Here is a 13,599-nt window from a genome sequence, read left to right as displayed (position 1 = left end):
CAAGTGTGGCTTTCAAAACGGTATTGGATAATTATCTGAAGTCAAATAATTTGCAAGTTGACAGAGAAAAGCTGGTGGAGTGGGACCAGGTCTCTGTTGCAGAGGGTCAGTACAGTAACATTGGGCTGAGTGACCTCCTGTGCTGTAACCATTAGAAAGTCTCTGCTGTTGTTTGAGATATAAACAGCACACAGATTAGTTGGACTGCATTGTCTATTTCTCTGCTTTATTGAAACATTGAAAACATGCAACAGAATTGAAACTGATAGACCTTTATCTGAGCATAGAGTGCTAAGCAATTATATAGCTTTCCCAGTCTTGACCAATGGACTAAGTGGTCAGTACCAAACAGTCCTTCAGTAGAATGTAAAATCCAGAATCATTTCTCAAACACAGATCAATCAAAGTTGGCTTTCTCACCTGGTTCTAGAGCAACTACCTCTGTGAAGATACAGGAGTTGGATTCCAAAGGCTGTTTTGTTCAACTCTTCAACACTTCCTACGACAAGAACATAGATCTCAGTGGCTGCACTCTGCAACAGAGAGTTGGTGCTTATCCAATCTCCTTGTACCGCTTCCCACAACACTCATTGCTTCCAGCACAGCAATGCCTCAAGGTAATGCCATCGAAAGCCTGTTACTACCATCAAGTATCTGTTTTTATTGTCTATATATTCCTACATCTGTCACTACACCTTGTCCTGATATTGCTAGTACCTGTCTGTCCCTCCCTCCATCCATTTATGTGAAAGCTTTCACTCTTTTTCAAAGTACCAAAATTATCAGAAAAAGGAAAGAGGGAGAGTTTTAATTCCTAGATTTAGCTCTGAGTCGAAAACCAGCTATTCGCTTCCACTCAGGCCTGTCAACACTTTACAAGGTCTAACCAGTGAGAGTTTGGCAATTGATCTTCTCCCAGTCTGATGGCATTATCCCAGATGATGGAAATGCAGAGTGAAACCTGGCTTGATTGATAATAAGTTCAATTTTCACAGTTGGTCACTGTAGTAGTTAGTGTTGAAAAAATTATCGTGAGCTGCTGATTTTTTTGAAAACAAATTTACTACACAAGATGAAATGAACAAACCTCGCTCTATATTTGACGGATGAGAAAGATCTTAGCAAACTGCAAAACAGAGTTTCCATCCTTTCCCTAGAAATATCCTTCATTCAATCTCAGTAAAGCTTGAATCCACTCTCACCTCTTTAATTTCTTCTTTAACAGATACTTTCCAGGTCTGATGGCCAAAATCTCTTTTCAGCTTTAAGCTTCTATACAAACTCTCACAACCTGGAGACTTCACAAATAAAATTCCTCTGCTTGGGTTAAATGGCTTTTGATCTTGAAACTGGGTTCTTCTGATATTAAGAAAAAATGAATACCCTGATCTGTTTTCGCTGTCTGACATTAAAGTCCAACTTTGTAAATGCATCATCAATTAATATCGCAGGTATCTTATTAGGCACTTAGCTGATGTCACATGCTTTCTTAGAAACGATGTCTCTAATTCACTGATCCAAAATGACTTGCTGACCTTTTAACAAAAAAGGTTCTCTAATACAACTGAAACTACAAATGTAGTTTACTTTAAAATTCAAATTTCAAATGAATATAGTATACACCTAGACCACCTCGAAAGGATCTCAAGCATTCATACTCAGGATGTGAGCTTTGCAGGCAAGTCCTTGCACATCTCTACTTAACCCGAGAAGGGGATACTATAATAACATGGCTTGCTTGACCACATCAGAGAACAGTTCATAATCACTGCTATGGAACGGAGTCACGTATAATCCCTGCCAGTGTAAGGGCAGCAGCTTTCCTTTCTTAAAGGATGAGTGAGACCGTTGGTTCTTACAGCAATTGGGTCAAAGCTTCATTTTTACTGAAAGAAGAATTACTCGTGGAATCTTGCTTTGCACAACTCAGCTGCCATGTTTCTGTACACTACAATGGGTGGCAATACTTTAAAAAACAGATTTCATTGGCTGTCAAGTGTTTTGAGATGCACTGAGGATGTGAAAGGTCCTATATAGTAAAACCATCTTATAGTTACTACACCGTGACCCTTTCAGCACAGTGATAAGGAACTCAGAAGCAAATCACATAGTCTTTTTTAAAAGGATTTATTGTGAACAAGAAGGCGATGCCTTCCCCTCTGGTTTACTTTAATTTGTTTTCTCCATGTAGGTTTGGGCTGCAGTAGCTGACATCTCCCAAAGGCTTCCATCTGACCTCGTGTGGCAAGAGCAGCACAGATTCCGGAGTGGACCAGAATGTACCACAGCTCTCTGCAAATCAAATGGTCAGGTAAAGAAAGGAGAGGGTAGTGGAGTGAGGAATATGCTCTGTAATGGGCAGAGATTCTCAAATTTAGAATTTTTTTTGAATCCCTACAGTGTAGAAACAGGCCATTTGGCCCAACAAGTCCACACTGACCCTCCAGAGAGTAACTCCACCCAGATCCATTGCCCTACCCTATAACTCTACATTTACGCCTAACTAATGTATCTAACTTACACATCCCTGAACACTATGGACAATTTAGTATGACCAATTCATTTCACCTGAATATCTTTGGTTGCGGGAGGAAACCGGAAACCGGAACAAATGAAGGAAACCCACGCAGACACGATGAGAATGTGCAAACTCCAGACAGACAGTCGCCCCAGGCTAGAATCGAACCCGGGTCCCTGGTGCTGTGAGGCAGCAGTGCTAACCACAGAGCCACCGTTCCCAAAGAGCTGGATTTTACATTCTCTGGTCTGAAGGCAGGTGTGCTCATTAAATCCCAACACATGGCTTTCCAGCCATCCACTCACCTATTCCTGACATGTACAGATTTTTTTTCTTTGATGAGATTTGGGTTTCATTGACAAATTCACTGAAATTTCTTGCCCATCCCTCGCTGCCCTAAAACTGATTGGCTTTGTAGGCCATTTCAGGAGCAGTTAAGAATACCGTGGGTTTGGATCCACATGTAGGCTGGACCATGTAAGGAGGGTAGATTTCCTTCCCCAAAGGGCATTAGTGAATCAGATGGGTTTTTACAACAATCCGCAATGGTGACAGGTTCACCATTAGGCTAACTTTTAATTCCATATTTTATTGAATCTAAATATTTGTCAAGACCCCAAGCAAAACGGCAATTAATAGGAGTCAGGATGGCTGTAGTTGTTGGAAGGCAGTCATCTCAGCTTCAGGACATCACTGCAGGAGTTCCTCAGGGTAGTGTCCTAAGCCCAACCATCTTCAGCTGCTTCATCTATGACCTTCTCTCCATCACAAGAGTGGGGATGTTCATTGATGACTTCACATTATTCCGCACTATTTGCATCATCCACCGGTACTGAAGCAGTTCATGTCCTGGACGGCAAGGCGTGGACAACATCCAGCTTTCAGCTGATAAGTGGCAAGTAACATTCATGTCACACAAGTGCCAGCAAAGACCCCCTTCAACAACAGAGAATCTAACCATCACCCTTTGACATTTGACAGCACTACCATCACTGAATTCCCCCAAGATCAACATCCTGGGGGGTTACCATTGACCAGAAGCTGAAGTGGACTAGCCATATAATCATTGTGGCTCCATGAGCAGGTCAGAGGCCAGGAATCCTACAGCAAATAACTCCCCAAAACTTGTCTACCATCTACAAGCTCAAATGAGGAGTGTGATGGAATTCTCCCCACTTGCTGCAAAGGGTGTAGCTCTAACAACGAGCTTGACACCATCCAGGATAAAGTAACTGTGTAGTTTGCACCACATCCACAAACATTCACTCCCTCCACTACTGATGCTCAGTACTGATTCATGAGATACACTGCAGAAAACCCCCAAAGCTCCCCCAAACCCATGGCCACCATCATGTAGAGGAGCAAGGAAAGCAGACACCTGAAAGTTTTGCTCCGAGCCACTCACCACCCTGACTTGGAAATATATTGCTATTCCTTCAGTGTCACTGGGTCAATATCTTGGAACTACTTCCGTTCGGGAATTCAAGAGAAACATTTTCCTCAGTTCTATAGAAGAAAAAGGGACCATTCATGAGGCATAATGGAATTCATCTCAGATGCCACTGAGTAAAGATTCTCTGCTGCAGTTTCTCAGTCAAGCTACTGCATGACTAAATAGCGAAATAATAGAGAGGAAGGTACACTCCAGATTATAGGGGATTGAAGTCCAATTGTTAGAACAAACAATAATCACCTTAATAACCCAAAGAAATATCCCAAAGATGTAATGAGCAAATATGCCACATGAAGTGGATTGTGAATTTCAAACTTGTGGATATTTGCTGAAGTTGAACATAAGTGGCTGTATTCTGCCTTTTTGCAGCCTATCGCTTGGTACATCCCCTTGCACAGATTCTCAGCTGCTGCCAACTCGTTTGATGTGAAGGATGATGCCTCAGAAGACTGGACCCCTGTGCCGCTGAATAAACAGCAGATATCTCAAGCAGTGACCCCACAGAAACAGTGCATGCAGGAAGCAGCTTGGGCTCCCAGTCCATCTGATACACGGAGAACCAGCTGGACAGACTTTGTGCCATTACACAGGAGGTAACAACACAAGATTAATTCAAAGGGCTCTTAACTGTATTTGGAATTCAACAACCAGTTAGATGCTGGGAGTAGATGTGTTGTACAGAAACAGCCCATCAGCCAATTGCACCTGAGTTGGCTGGTAACTAGAAAAATCCCTCAAACTAACCCCACTACCCTGCTCTCTCCCAGAATCCTGGATCAATCCCAAGCTAATCCCACTGCAGGCTCTTTTCCCGTAGACACATGTTCACCTTTCATAGACTTATTCAGTTTTTCACTTGAGATTTATTTCAGCCTTTTGCAGCGAAGTATTCCCTGACCAATAACCCTTTGTGAAAACACATAGTTCTAAATCTCTCTTTGAGATCTCTGTGCTAATTTTTAATCAACATCACCTCGTTACTGATTCCCCAAATGGAAGGGATGTTCTTCTCTATTCAAAACATTATATAATTTTAAAAATCTCCAAGATTTCCTTTTACCTCTTTGCTCCAGTTGAATTACTCAATATTCTAATCTCTCCTGATAGCTCGAGAGTCCCTTCCTGGTTACACCCCCTGCTTTCTGTGGCTTTAGTGTCCTCTCTAAAGTTAGATATGAAACTATCCTTATCTGTGGTTGAATTGATATTTCTTTACACTTACCTTTTATCAAACTGTTATTGACCTTTTGATAACTTTATCTCACTACTCAACATTCAATAAATTTCTGTATTTAATAAAAGGGTGTCTGTGTATATTCTCACCCTTCAGTATCTTTTGATTTCGTGTTCACTTCCAAGACGTGTCTGTTTATTTTTCCAAAGTCTACTTGCCTCACAAATCCACATTAGCCCGCTTCTGCCACTTGTCTGTTCCCTTTCCCAATCCATCCACTGTCATCCAGCGGTTTCTCTCACATATCCTGTCTGGAGTCATCGGCAGATTTGGAGATAGTCCGACCTTAATCAGATCATCCATGTACACCAAAAAGTGAAGATTGTAACACTCTCTGATCTGAAGCCTGCACTTTACACACCATACTGAGCAGAAAAAGGTAGGAATGTAAGAACAGAGGAGATCATTTAACCCAACCTCAAATCTATATTCTTGCCTACTTCCAATATCCTTTTATCCCCTTGGCCTACCAAGAATCTATCCACTTTTACTTTAAAAATATTTAAAGACTCTGCCTTGAACACCTTTTCACAGTGAGTGTTTCAAAGACTTATAACCCTCTGAACGAAATCTTTTTAGCTTATCTCTATTTGACATGAATGACCCACTTTTTAAAAATAAAAAGTGAGTCCTGGTTCTGGGTTCTTCCACAAGAGAGGAGAAAGCAGCCTGTCTAACTATGCATTAAAGTCCTTCAGGATCTTATACGTTTATATTTCAATCAAGTTTGCTCTTGCTCTTCTAAACTCCGGCAGATACAAGCAGAGTTAGACAATCCATTGATTCCAGGTATTAATCTTGGAAACCTCCCTGATTGGCTTCCATTTCATTTACATCCATACAGAAATTTATTGAATGTAAGGTGACCAACATCATACACAATATTTGGTATGGTCTCAACAATGCTATTTGTAACTGAAGTGTAATCTTCACATGTCTGTAGAATTCCTCTTGCAATAACCACCAAACATTAGCTTTCCTCATGACTTGCTGTACCTGCAGATTAGCCTTTCACGATTCATGCAAGAGGACCACCAGATTCTCCCTGCATCTCAGAACTTGCACTCTCTCACCATGTAGAAAATATGCCTCCGTTTAATATTGCTCCAAACTGGGCAATTTCACATTTTAGCTCATTTGTCAGATCTTTGCTCACTCACTTAACCTGTAAATATCTTAATGTGAAAAAAAGAACTGTAGATGCCGAAAATCAGAAATGAAACCAAAAATTGCTGGAAAGTCTCAGCACATCTGGCACTATCTGTACAAGGAAAGCAGAGTTAATGTTGTAAGTTCAGATCATAAGCTGTATAACAATATACATCAATCCACCAACAGCTTAGAGTAATAGAGTCATAGAGATGTACAGCACTGAACAAAGACTCTTTGGTCCAACTCATCCACGCCGACCAGATATCCCAACCCAATCTAGTCCCACCTGTCAGCACCCGGCCCATATCGCTCCAATCCCTTCCAATTCATATACTCATCCAGCTGCCTTTTAAATGTTGAAATCGTACTGGTCTCCACCACTTCCTCTGGCAGCTCATTCCACACACGTACCATCCTCTGCATGAAAAGATTGCCCCTTAGGTCTCTTTTCTATCTTTCCCCTCTCACCCTAAACCTATGCCCTCTAGTTCTGGACTCCCGCACACCAGGGAAAATACTTTGTCTATTTATCTTATCCATGCCCCTCATAATTTTATAAACCTCTATAAGGTCACCCCTCAGCCTCCGATGCTCCAGGGAAAACAGCCCCAGCCTATTCAGCCTTTCCCTATAGCTCAAATCTTCCAAACCTGGCAACATCCTTGTAAATCTTTTCTGAACCCTTTCAAGTTTCACAAAATCCTTCTGATAGGAAGGAGACTAGAATTACACACAATATTCCAACAGTGGTCCAACCAATGTCCTGTACAGCCGCAACATGACCTCCCAACTCCTGTGGGGGCGGGGAGAGGTGTTGCACCCCCACCCCCAACACCACCCCCCTGCCCAACCACATGCAACACCTATCCCCGCCCCTAACACCCTCCCCAACCCCTCCAACACTACCCCCACCCCAACCCTTCTAACACTGCTCCCTCGCCCCCAACCCCTCTAACATTTCACCCCGCCCCCAACCCCGCGCAACACCTACCCACGTCCCCAACACTGCCCCCACGCCCCAACACCTCCCCCCACCCACAACACCCCCCCAACCTGCCCCCCAACACCGTACACACCTGCCCCCTCCGCGGGGCAGCTGGACTGGACAACAACAACAAGACTGCTGTAGTTGCCTTTGTGGGGTAAGTCTCCAAATAGCGCGCGCGCACACACACACACACACGCAGCCACAGCCACACACACAACCTTTTACTGCAACTTTTTGGAGAGATTATGTGGGGAAGCAGGGTTTAGGGTACACCTCTGTGTAGAACTCCAGTGTGAGGAGAGAGAGAGGGCGGGCAGTCAGTCATTTGGAGACGGTGCCTGTTTAATCACTGTAAACAAATGAAACGATCACTGTTGGAAACACGTCTTTGATGTGATGTTTCCATTGGGACCTAGAGATCTCCTTTGGATAATTCGATTTTCGGATAATTGGTATTCGGATAATCGAGGTTCCTCTGTATATAAATGACGAAAAGTAGTTGGCCCAGCACTGATCCTTGTGGCTCTCCACTGGTCACAGGCCTCCAACCATCAAAATAACCCTCCACCATTACTTCTCTGTCTTCTACCTTTGAGTCAGTTCTGTATCCAAATGGCTAGTTCTCCCTGTATTCCATGAGATCTAACCTTGCCAATGAGTATCCCATGGGGAGCCTTGTCAAACGCCTTATTGAAGTCCATATATATCATGTCCACTGCTTTTCCCTCATTAATTCTCTTTGTTACTTCTTCAAAAAACTCAATCAAGTTTGTGAGACATGATTTCCCACTGTTCCTAATCAGTCCTTAAATACAGGATTCCCTCCAACAGCATGCCCACCACTCATATCAAGCTCACTGGTCTATAGTTTCCTGGCTTGTCCTTACTGCCCTTCTTAAACAGTGGCACGCACGTTAGCCAACCTCCAGTCTTCTGGCACCTCACCTGTGACTATCAATGATACAATATCTCAGCAATCATGTCCCTTGCTTCCCATAGAGTTCTGGGGTACACCTGAATAGGTCATGAGGATTTATCCACTTTTATGCATTTCAAGACATCCAGCACTTCCTCCTCTATAATATGGACATTTTTCAAGATGTCACTATCTATTTCCTTACATTCTATATCTTCTATATTCTTTCCCACAGTAAACACTGATGCAAAATACTCATTTAGCATCTCCCCATCTCCTGCGGCTCCACACAAAGGCTGCCTTGCTGATCTTTGAGGGGCCCTATACTCTCCCTTGTCACCCTTTTATCCTTAATGTATTTGTTAAAACCCTTTGGATTCTCCTTAATTCTATTTGCCAAAGCTATCTCATGTCCCCTTTTTGCCCTCCTGATTTCTCTCTTAAGTATACTCCTACTGCCTTTATACTCTTCTAAGGATTCGTTCGATCAATCTTGTCTATACCTGACAGTTGCTCCTTCTTTTTCTTAACCAAACCCTCAACTTCTTTAGTCATCCAGCATTCCCTACATTATCGGCCTTTCCTTTCACCCTAACAGGAATATACTTTCTCTGGATTCTCATTATCTCATTTCTGAAGGCTTCCCGTTTTCCAGCCATCCATTTACCTGTGAACATCTGCCCCCAATCAGCTTTTGAAAGTTTTTGCCCAATACTGTCAAAATTGGCCTTTCTCCAATTTAGAACTTCAACTTTTAGATCTGGTCTATCCTTTTCCATCACTAATTTAAAACTTATAGAATTATGGTCACTGGCCCCAAACTGCTCCCCCACTGACAGCTCAGTCATCTGCTCTGCCTTATTTCCCAAGGATAGGTCAAGTTTTGCACATTCTCTAGGAGGTACATCTACATACTGAATCAGAAAATTTTCTTGTACACATTTAACAAATTCCTTTCCATCTAAACCTTTAACACTATGGCAGTCTCAGCCTATGTGTGGAAAGTTAAAATCCCCTACCATAACCACCTATTATTCTTCCAGATAACTGAGATTCTCAATTTCGCTCTGACTATTAGGGGGTCTATAATACAATCCCAATAAGGCGATCATCCCTCTCTTATTTCTCAGTTCAACCCACATAACATCCCTGGATATATTTCTGGGAATATCCTCCCTAAGTACAGCACTCCCTTGCTTCCCTTTCTGTCCTTCCTGTAGCATTTGTATCCTGGAACATTAAGCTGTCAGTCCTGTCCACTCCTGAGCCATGTTTCTGTAATTGCTATGATATCCCAGTCCCATGTTCCTAACCATGCCCTGAGTTCATCTTCCTTCCCTGTTAGGCCTCTTTCATTGAAATAAATGCAGTTTAATTTATCAGTCCAACCTTGTTCTCTGCTTTGTTCCTACCTGCCCTGACTGTTTGACTCGCTTCTTTTCTCAACTGAACCAGTCTCAGATTGACCTCTTTCCTCACTCTCTCCCTGGATCCCAACCCCCTACCTTACTAGTTTCCTCTCCTTACAGATACTGTCAGACTTGCTGAGATTTTCCAGCATTTTCTCTTTTGGTTTCAGATATACATCATCCACAGTAATTTGTTTTTACTAGTTTAAATCCTCCTGAGCAGCTGTAACAAATCTCCCTGCCAGTATATTAGTCCCCTTCCAATTCAGGTGCAGTCGGTTTTTCTTGCACAGGTCACTTCTATCCCAGAAGACATTCCAATGATCCAAAAATGTGAACACTTCTCCCATACACACCAGCTCCTCAGCCACGCATTATTCTGCTCTATCCTTCTATTCCTACCCGGAGTAGCTCACAGCACCACGAGTAATCCAGATATTACTCCTCCTTTTTAAATTCCTGCCTAAGTCTCTATACTTCCCCTTCAGAATCTCATCCTTTTTCCTTCCTGTGTCTTTGGTTCCAATGTGTACAATGACCTCCTGCTGGTCCCTCTCTCCCTTGAGAACATTCTGCACCCTCTCTGAGACATCCTTGATCCTGGCACCAGGGAGGCAACACACCATTCGGATTTTTTGCTGTTGGCCACAGAAACATCTGTCTGTATCTCGGACTAGAGAGTCTCCTAACATAATCGATCTCTTGAAACCCAATGTACCACTTCTTGCATTAGAGCCAATGTTGATATCAGAAGCGTGGCTGTTCGTGCTACATTCCCCTGAGAATCCATCACCCCCTACATTTTCCAAAACAGCGTACTTGTTTGAAATAGGGATAGCCACAGAAGACTCCTGCACTACCTGCCTACCTCTCATACCTTTCCTGGAGTTAACTCATCTGTGTGACTATATCTGCAACTTTTTTCCCATCCATCACACCCCCTTGCTCTTGTAAATTCCTCATTGCCTCTGTGTCTTCAATCGATTCATTCGATCTGATAGGATTTTCAACCAACGGCATTTATTGTAGATATAATCCTCAGTAACACTAACCTCTCCCTAAACTTCCACATGCAACAAGAAGAGCATATCACTCTACAAGGGGCCATTTTTGCTTGTTTCAATCTACAGACCCAGAAAATAGCAGCCTTATTCCTCTACAAAACACTGCTCCTGGCTAACTTAATACTTATAGCTTATATTTTTAAGTTTAATCAAGAAACATATCTCAACAAAACATATAATCAAGAAAGAATCCACTCTACTCACTGCTGCAGACTTACTGTAAGGCCACACTTAAAACTATTCACTTACCTGTTTTGATGCTGTGATCTCTCTCAAACAGGTCCTCCAAGATCAGTTGTGAATTTTATTGTTTATTTGTTTTCCCAGACGTACTCCGATGTCCAGCGATACATGAATTCAAACAGCAAAGTCAGTAACTGTGCAGTTTCACTGCTGTGTCAGTTAGCAATGTGGGTTTCTTTCTCTCTCTCTCTCTCCTGCACTGCCTGACCATGTGCTGGCTTTGTCTGTTCCTTTTCCCTTTAAAAGTACTGTTGTTCAAACATTATCTTCCTTTCACAAAACTACGTTGACTCTGCTTGATTATCTTGACTTTGTTTCAGTGTCCTTCTATAACTTGTTTGATAATAACATTCTCATAACTCTAACTTTTTCCCTCTGGCACAAGTTAAACTAACTAGCCTGTAGTTTTCTGTCTCTCCCTTTCAAAAAAAGTTAATAAATATGTCATACAACTTCCAATCTAATGGGATCCTCTCTGATTCCAGTGAGTTTTGAAAAACTAAAAGCAATGCATCAACTGTCTCACTAGCCACTTCTTTTAAGAGCCTTTGACTAATTCTGTGAGGATTCAGGCATTTGTCAGTCTACAGCCTCCACACACTCTCTTTACTGCAGCACGGTGGCTCAGTGGTTAGCACTGCTGCCTCATAGCACCAGAGACCCAGGTTCGATTCCAGCCTCAGGCGACTGACTGTGTGGAGTTTGCACATTCTCCCCGTGTCTGTGTGGGTTTCCTCCGGGTGCTCTGGTTTCCTCCCACAGTCCAAAGATATGCAGGTCAGGTGAATTGGCCATGCTAAATTGCCCATAGTGCATTATTCAGAGGGAAATGGGTCTGGGTGGATTACTCTTCGGAGGGTCGGTGTGGACTGGTTGGACCGAAGAGCTTGTTTCCACACTGTAGGGAATCTAATCTCCACAGTCCCTCCATGCTTGTGACTGTGGTTTTCCTGATTTCCTCCCTCCTTTCCATTTCCTCATTTACAGCTGCTTCTGGGATGTTACTTGTAATGACATTTGGACTCACTTTCTATAGGATCAACTCTCACTTCATTACTCAATTAAATATATTGTTATGAAGGTGGGTATGTATTGTACCTTTAAGGGAGTGAGGAAGCTAGCAAGGACTGACTGCATGCACACGACGTGCTGAGCAATTTTAAAATGTAACATTTGGTTGAAACAAATAGTTGGAGTTGCATTGCCATGGAACAAAAACAAATTCAAATTCAGCCAATCAGTTTAAATTATGCCCCAGACACCAAAATCCAATCAAATTTGAATTTTACTGTTTGGGATGATATCAAACCATTGAAATGATCGGATATTTTTGGGTATAAAACCAGACACTTTGAACAGTTAGGGGGAGATCAGGAAAGAGCACCCACAAGTCCAGACTGCTAGGCAAATAGCTGAAAGCTACCTGTCCAAAGGTACCTGTTGTGCAGCAGAAGACTGAAGAAAAGACGACTCAGGAAAACACAGAGGAAAATCGACAATGCTGGCTGGGTTTGAAATGTGATTTTTTTTTTGTTAAATCTTAATTTTTTAAATCAGATCAGTACTGTAGAGTGGGAGGTAAAAGATAGGTTTAAAAGAAAGGAGTTGTAAATCATTAGAGTCATAGAGTCATAAAGATGTACAGCATGGAAACAGACCCTTCGGTCCAATCCATCCACACCGACCAGATATCCCAACCCAATCGAGTCCCACCTGCCAGCACCCGGCCCATATCCTTCCAAACCCTTCCTATTCATATACCCATCCAAATGCCTCTTAAATGTTGCAATTGTACCAGCCTCCACCACATCCTCTGGCAGCTCATTCCATACATTCACCACCCTCTGCGTGAAAACGTTGCCCCATAGGTCTCTTTTATATCTTTCCCCTCTCACTCTAAACCTATGCCCTCTCGTTCTGGACTCTCCGACCCCAGGGAAAAGACTTTGTCTATTTATCCTATGCATGCCCCTCATAATTTTGTAAACCTCTATAAGGTCACCCCTCAGCCTCCACACTGCAGGGAAAACAGCCCCAGCCTGTTCAGCCTCTCCCTATAGCTCAAATCCTCCAACCCTGGCAACATCCTTGTAAATCTTTTCTGAACCCTTTCAAGTTTCACAACATCTTTCCGATAGGAAGGAGACCAGAATTGCACGCAATATTCCAACAGTGGCCTAACCAATGTCCTGTACAGCCGTAACATGACCTCCCAACTCCTGTACTGGAAATGTGTTGCTGGAGAAGCGCAGCAGGTCAGGCAGCATCCAGGGAACAGGAGAATCGACGTTTCGGGCATAAGCCCTTCTTCAGGAATTCAGGCTTATGCCCGAAACGTCGATTCTCCTGTTCCCTGGATGCTGCCTGACCTGCTGCGCTTCTCCAGCAACACATTTCCAGCTCTGATCTCCAGCATCTGCAGACCTCACTTTCTCCTCCCAACTCCTGTACTCAATACTCTGACCAATAAAGGAAAGCATACCAAACGCCTTCTTCACTATCCTATCTACCAGCGACTCCGCTTTCAAGGAGCTATGAACCTGCACTCCAAGGTCTCTTTGTTCAGCAACACTCCCGAGGACCTTACCATTAAGTGTGTAAGTCCTGCTAAGATTTGCTTTC

General features: G+C 42.9%; 1 protein-coding gene across 4 annotated transcripts in view; it reads left to right on the top strand.

The window, feature by feature from the left end:
• The window catches only part of LOC122558042 (uncharacterized), a 224,700-nt gene that overhangs the window by 192,743 nt on the left and 18,358 nt on the right, over window positions 1–13,599 (top strand). For all 4 annotated transcript variants that reach the window (XM_087996442.1, XM_087996444.1, XM_043706371.2 and 1 more), the window contains 3 exons: window positions 431–617; window positions 2,192–2,311; window positions 4,341–4,564. In XM_087996442.1, coding sequence (XP_087852568.1) covers window positions 431–617; window positions 2,192–2,311; window positions 4,341–4,564 — 531 coding nt within the window. The remainder of the gene's footprint in view (window positions 1–430; window positions 618–2,191; window positions 2,312–4,340; window positions 4,565–13,599) is intronic.

The sequence above is a fragment of the Chiloscyllium plagiosum genome, unplaced genomic scaffold (assembly GCF_037043375.1).
Source record: "Chiloscyllium plagiosum isolate Xiang-an unplaced genomic scaffold, Cpla_swu_hap1 HiC_scaffold_18, whole genome shotgun sequence".
Classification (NCBI taxonomy): domain Eukaryota; kingdom Metazoa; phylum Chordata; class Chondrichthyes; order Orectolobiformes; family Hemiscylliidae; genus Chiloscyllium; species Chiloscyllium plagiosum.
The sequence above is the reverse complement of the archived record's forward strand: the minus strand, read 5'-3'. Positions and strand labels throughout refer to the sequence as shown.